The 6664-nt window shown below is 51.1% G+C and overlaps 1 protein-coding gene across 1 annotated transcript; it reads left to right on the top strand.

Annotated features, from left to right (window-relative positions):
• Nucleotides 1-219: 219 nt before the first annotated feature.
• Slc35d3 (solute carrier family 35 member D3) lies at nucleotides 220-3801 on the top strand. The gene is made up of 2 exons (XM_021175235.2): nucleotides 220-1120; nucleotides 2044-3801. Exons 1-2 carry the CDS (start codon nucleotides 682-684, stop codon nucleotides 2871-2873), a joined length of 1269 nt encoding a protein of 422 aa, XP_021030894.1. The 5' UTR covers nucleotides 220-681; the 3' UTR covers nucleotides 2874-3801.
• Nucleotides 3802-6664: the final 2863 nt, after the last annotated feature.

The following is a 6664-nucleotide window of genomic DNA, read 5'->3' as shown; positions in this document are numbered from 1 at the left end:
CTCCAGCACCGACGTGTCTCATTTCCCGTGCAGCGCTGAGAGAGACCGTGGGTGGAAAATCCGCTGCAACTCGCGGGCTACCGGGCTGGGGGCGCCGTCACTTGTTGCGACCAATGAACGGTGCTCAATGCTGGAGCGTTGTTTCTAATACTGTCTTTAGCTGTGCAGGGGATCCCCCAGCACGCACCCCGCTGCTCTGCCACTGTGGGAGGGGAGGAGGTGCCGCGCCCGGAGAGCCGACCCCCGTGGGTGCTGGATGCCCAAGGGAAGCAGGCTCCACCCGCCCCGCGGCAGCCGTCTCAGCAGGTCCAGTCCGCACTCCGCAGAGCATCCTTCTGACCCAGGAACCGCACGGGACACAGCTCATCAGGGATCCTCACCTACTTCCAAGTCGCGGTCTCTAGGATTCCCGCCACTCCTCTCACACCCGTCCCCCACCCTTGCCACTTTTCGGAGGCCCCCGCCCCCGCCTCCCGGCATCTGCGGGGCAGTCGCACGCGGAGCTGCTGAGCCGGGAGGACGCCCGGCTGGAGCTGCCCTCCGCAGCCCAGCCCGCACTCCCTGCCCTTCGCTTCGTCCCGCCGCCCAGCCCGCGCCCCCGCTTCCCTCGCTCCGCGCCTCCTCGCCGACCTCCCGCGAGTCTCGAGCTCCGCCACGGCGGAGTACGGCGGGGCCGGCGCGATGCGGCAGCTGTGCCGGGGCCGCGTGCTGGGCATCTCGGTGGCGATCGCGCACGGGGTCTTCTCTGGCTCCCTCAACATCCTGCTCAAGTTCCTCATCAGCCGCTACCAGTTCTCCTTCCTGACCCTGGTGCAGTGCCTGACCAGCTCCACCGCGGCGCTGAGCCTGGAGCTGCTGCGGCGCCTGGGGCTCATTGCCGTGCCCCCCTTCGGCCTGAGCCTGGCTCGCTCCTTCGCGGGGGTCGCCGTGCTCTCCACGCTGCAGTCCAGCCTCACTCTCTGGTCGCTGCGCGGCCTCAGCCTGCCCATGTACGTAGTCTTCAAGCGCTGCCTGCCCCTAGTCACCATGCTCATCGGTGTGCTGGTGCTCAAGAACGGTGCGCCCTCGCCCGGGGTGCTGGCGGCCGTGCTCATCACCACCTGCGGCGCCGCCCTGGCAGGTGAGCGGGACCCACGCCAGCCCTGGTCCACCCAACCCACCCGATAGAGACCGCTGGGACCACTCGGTGCAACGCCCTCACTGCCAGATGGGGATACTGAGGCAGTGAGGCAGGGAGCTTTGAGTGGTCCTTGGGATCACAAAAGGGACTTTTCTTCTGAGACCCAGCGCAGCCTCCCTCAGCCTTCAAGCCTCCTCCATCAGCCCTGCCCCCCAGGTGTCCCGGCTTCCGCCCCCCGCCCCTTTCCTCCCCTACCCGGGTCTTTCTTGTTCAGCCCCTTCCTCAGGAGGGATGGAGAGTCGCCAGCGCAGAGAACTGGAGTCCAGCCCTGCACTGAGCCGGAAGGAAGGGGGCCGGGAACTTCCTCGGATCACGCGGGGTTGGGGAGCTGGAGAGACGGGAGTGAAGCCTGAGCAGCCTGGGCTCCGTACCCGGGCCCTAGGCAGAAGGGACCGGCCGCGGGGCTCAAGGGCAGGAGGGGCGGGGAAGACCCCGGGGAATCCAGCTGCAGGCAGAGGGGAAACACTCTTTCCGGGGCCGTGCCAGCGCCCGCGCTCGGTCGAGGCCGCTAGCTGGGGTTCCCTGTCCCTTCCGGTGCCCTCGGGGCGGGAACCACCCTCCCAGGTGGCCTCCGTGCAGGCTTCAGGGACCCCAAGGACCCTACCCAGAGAGCATCTGATCTCTCCCTGGTCTTCGCCCTGGCTAGAGGAAGACCGGGTACATTAGCTCGGCTTGACGGTCGCATTTTGACACAGAGATGGATGCAAGGAGGGTTTCTGTTGGGCACTCGGAAAATTCGTGGGCAGAAGTGGGATGCTAAGGTTTTTTTTCCCCCAAGTCGACATGCTTCCTGGAGTGGATACCCAACCCTGTGTCTTCTCTTTTTCTTTTCCGCGCTGGCTCTGCCGTCTTGGTGCGCTCAGGAGCTGGCGACCTGACGGGCGACCCCATTGGGTACGTAACGGGCGTGCTGGCTGTATTGGTGCACGCAGCCTACCTGGTGCTGATCCAGAAAGCGAGCGCGGACACGGAACACGGGCCTCTCACCGCACAGTATGTCATCGCCGTCTCCGCCACCCCTCTGCTGGTCATCTGCTCTTTCGCCAGCACCGACTCCATCCACGCCTGGACCTTTCCAGGCTGGAAGGACCCGGCCATGGTTTCCATATTCGTGGCCTGTATCCTGATCGGCTGTGCCATGAACTTCACCACACTGCACTGTACCTACATCAACTCTGCGGTGACCACCAGCTTCGTGGGCGTGGTGAAGAGCATCGCCACTATCACGGTGGGCATGGTGGCGTTCAGCGACGTGGAGCCCACCTCTCTGTTCATTGCCGGCGTTGTGGTGAACACCCTGGGCTCCATCATTTACTGTGTGGCCAAATTCTTGGAGACCAGAAGACAAAGCAATTATGAAGATCTGGAATCGCAGGCAGAGGGAGAGGAGCGACAGTCAAGTGGGGACCAGTTGCCTTTCGCTATGGAGGAGCTGCCCGCCAAGAGCGGAAATAGCGAGCCAGAGAGTGCGGAGGGGGCAGGTGACTCCGTACAGCAAGGTGGGCAAGAGTCAAGGGGCAGCATCAGAGGGATCTCGCTGGTGGCTAGGAGTTCAAGAGCAGAAGGGCATAATGATGAGGTGGGAAGGAGGTCCTTAAAGGACACTTACTTAGAAGTGTGGAGACTAGTTAGGGGAACTAAGTACATGAAGAAGGATTATTTGATGGAAAACGAGGCACTACCCAGTCCTTGAAAACGACATGCATGTATGTACATATTACATACAGCCGTTTTATGTGGCAGAAATAACGTCTAAAGAAGGGCCTCCAGTTTTATTCTGAGGAGTGGGGGTTAGAGACGCAAGAGCTGAAAGGGACAGACAGAGACAAATTAGCACCTATTTATTATTTATTAATTATGTAGTGGGACTTTGCCTGAGGTGCCACAGAAGGAAGAGACCTGTGTAGGTGCTTAACCAAATCAAAAGCGATTTCAGCTTCAGACTCCTGGACATTCATTTTTTTTTTTTGTCTTTATAATCATAACCAAACATCTGCATGTACCAAGAGTCCCTCAGCCACCCCTGCCAAAGATGGCTTGTAGTAATGATGGTATCACTTAATAAGTTCAAAGGTCACATTCAGGGGCACATTTCTGATGACAGAACTAGTTTTTATTGCCTGTTAGGCAAAGAGTATATTGTTGAAATGACGTTTATAAATATACACTGAATTGTTTACTCTTCGGGTCATCTGCAATATTGTGTTTACTCGTATTTTTCTTCCTTCTTTTTTTAAAAAATGGGTATTCTATTATATATTGATAGGAGATGTTGAAGCTATTTTGAAGACATGTGTTCCTAGCTTTGATTATGAAGTCTAAAGTTTGTTCTTTGTAATTATATATCTTAAAGGCTGTTTGGGTTCCTTGCTTTATAATATTTATTATTGAATGCTATAACCTTTTAAAAACCCATTTTCCCATGTAATACTCTTTTGAGCAAATGCAGTGACTGGAATATATTTAGTGTTGACTGTAGAACAGCCAGACGGAAACAGACCACCTTGGTCTGCACTGCACACCCCAAACTCTGTTACAAAAAGAGCCACTGCTATATTCGCATTACGATATTTTTCTATCTTATATTTGTCAAAAAATAAAGTGTGAGTCTATCTGTAAAGAGATGGAATGTGAAGTTTGTTTCCGTCACATTTATATTCTGTTGGAAGATGCTTCCCATGTATGGAATATAGTGGCTTTGTGCATGCGCCAACACATTGGGAACTTTCTTTTTTCCCCCAGTGATGACTTTGAACTTCTGACCCTCCTGCTTTTCCCGTCCCAGTGCTGAGATTACCAGCATGTAATACCCAGTTTAATGTGATACTGTGGACTGAACACAGGGCTTCCTACATGTTAGGCAAACACTCTACCAACTGAGCTACACTCCCAGCTGCCACTGAGAACTTTCTAAATTACCTATGGCAATTGAATTTAAAATAACAAAACAAACAAACAAACAACGACAAAGAATTCCCAGAGAAGAAAACTATAAAGAGAGAAAATATCATCTCATATTGAAGAAGGAAAGCCTCCCACACTAGATGCCAATACAAATAGAAATTGAGAAAAGATAAACAAAAGGGTACAGAGAGGTCCCCGGACATGGAGGCTGCTCTTGTTAGCCAGCGTCTTCCTGAGCGGCTCAGATAGTGGCGTTTTACTTTTTTCTGTCATTTACAAACATCAAAACGACCTAAAAAGCTGGAGCAGAGGTTGACTTTAGCTCCTAAGTGGACTCCACAATCTGCAACTCAAATGGGGTGATGGTTATCACTAGTTCTGTGTTATTGCTTTTCTCAAGCAGTCAGTTGCTTCCAGGAGTGCCACCAAAACCCAAGGGCCTCCTACAGCAGAAGTTAGGAGTGCCACCAAAACCCAAGGGCCTCCTACAGCAGAAGTTAGCAGTGGATGACCAGATGTTACAATGGCTTTTTGAAAAATAAAAATAAAAAGCACCAATTTTGCTATTAGCAGGCCAGAAGACCATGTCCTGTTACCTCAATATCAAGCTGAGAAGTGGTGATGAGCAACAAGGTCGAAGGGAGCCTGGGATTTCTCTTTATCCCACCAGTAAAGAATAATTGCTTTTTACTGAACAAAATTCCTTTTTGGTCACAAATGTGGGTTTGCACATATTGCAAAAAATATGAACCCTTTCTTGCCAACAAACTTGATGAAACATTCTTTTAGAGTTCACTAGGAAAATAGACAGGGGTTATCAGGAATTCATGACTGTGGGGGTAGCTAGTCTCAAATCGGTGGTAAACTTAGGCATGGCCCCTTTGAAGTCTCCAGGCAGAATTCCTTCCAGAATTCTTATTTTTAAAGAGACTTATTTTATGTAATGAGTACACTGTCTTCAGACACACCAGTAAATGGCATTAGATCTCATTATGAATGGTTGTGAGCCACCATGCTGGAAACTGAACTCAGGACCTCCCGAAAAACAGTGTTCCTAACCACTGAGCCATCTCTCCAGCCCCCTTCCAGGATTCTTTTTTTTTTTTTTTTNCTCACTTTGTAGACCAGGCTGGCCTCGAACTCAGAAATCCGCCTGCCTCTGCCTCCCAAGTGCTGGGATTAAAGGCGTGCGCCACCACGCCCGGCTCCTTCCAGGATTCTTAACGCACCTATATCTCAAAACTAACTGGAAGAGGCCTATCCATGCCGGTTTTACTCAATGTTTACTTTAGTAGTTTTAAATGTTAATTGTATATTTAAAATGGCCCCATATCAACAAGACTGTTAATCAGGTGGTTTGACCCTATAGTCTAATCAGGTTAGAGATTGTGCTGTTAGGGTAAGAAAACCCCCAAAAGATCAATAACAAAAGTTCTGCCACATTCTAGACAAACCTTGGAATTCTCTACTCACAGTCTCTCATGCAAAGAGCAGCCAGTACACAAGAGGAGACAGGTAGTGTAAGCCAAGGGGTGGAAACTGAGGAAGGTAAACATTTGAAAACAAAAATACCTAGCGTGATAGAGATGAAGAGTTCCCGGGACACATCACAGGAACACAAGTCAGTGCTGGGACTCATTCCCTGGTCCCTAGCAGCTGGCAGACCAGACCTGACTCCCAAGATCCCTCCGCTGTCTTGAGGTCCCTGGGTCACAGGGGGATTCTGCCTGACACTGCTCTCTCACTACCTCTAACCAGTCTCTGCAACACATCACAGTGTCATGATGAGTTTCCTGCTGCTGGGCTCCCCCACTCTGAATTCTGTCTAGCTCTCAAACTAATGCTTGTGGCACAGGCCAATCAGAAGCCCTGGGGAAAGGATTGCCAGAGATGCACACAGGAGGTGGGTGCACATGTATGTGCTGAGCACAGCTGAGCAGGGACCTAACTCCCATAAACCAGCAGTCCCTCCTGTCACAGGGCTGGATTCTCCAGGTCATTCATAGCAAATGCTCAGGAAAAGACGGAGAATTTCACAAACCCTAATCTAACGGACAGAAGTGGGGTTTGTTAGATTGGGTTTTGTTTTTGTTTGTTTGTTGCATTTAAAAAATATTTGGGGATTGTTTACTTACTTGGAGGGAGATCACATTAATTAGTTAATTAATTTGGGTTTTTGTTTTTCATGAGGTGCTTTTCTCTAGCCAGGCTGGCACTGAGTTCTTATGAGGCTGAGGCTGGCCTTAAATGCCTTAACCACCACACCGGGTCTTTGCTTGCTTGTTGGTTGGATTATTTGTGTTCACAGAGCCGCTAAATTCACAGACTCTCCTTACTTGAGTTTAGTCCCGCTGATGAGCCAGTCGGAGGAATTCTTCATTTCTTTTTCAGTCTGAGTGCTTTTGTTAACAGTGTTTAGCATTTCTTCTTTAAAAAAAAAAAAATCTTTCCTAGTTTCCAGGCTTCCTGTAGCGATCCGTCCTTACACACCACTTGCTTTTTGCACAAGGGATCTTAACATAGTTATTTATAATTCCCTCTCAGATAGTCCTAAAGCCCGTATCATACACCTCCAAATTC

Source organism: Mus caroli, chromosome 10 (genome assembly GCF_900094665.2).
Source record: "Mus caroli chromosome 10, CAROLI_EIJ_v1.1, whole genome shotgun sequence".
NCBI lineage: Eukaryota > Metazoa > Chordata > Mammalia > Rodentia > Muridae > Mus > Mus caroli.
Note: the sequence above shows the minus strand (reverse complement) of the source record. Positions and strands in the feature narration are given on the sequence as shown.

Coding starts and splice junctions, on each gene's coding strand:
- Slc35d3 (XM_021175235.2), top strand. CDS start 682: ATGCGGCAGCTGTGCCGGGGCCGCGTGCTGGGCATCTCGGTGGCGATC. Junction 1,121..2,043: donor CTGCGGCGCCGCCCTGGCAG/GTGAGCGGGACC, acceptor TGGTGCGCTCAG/GAGCTGGCGACCTGACGGGC.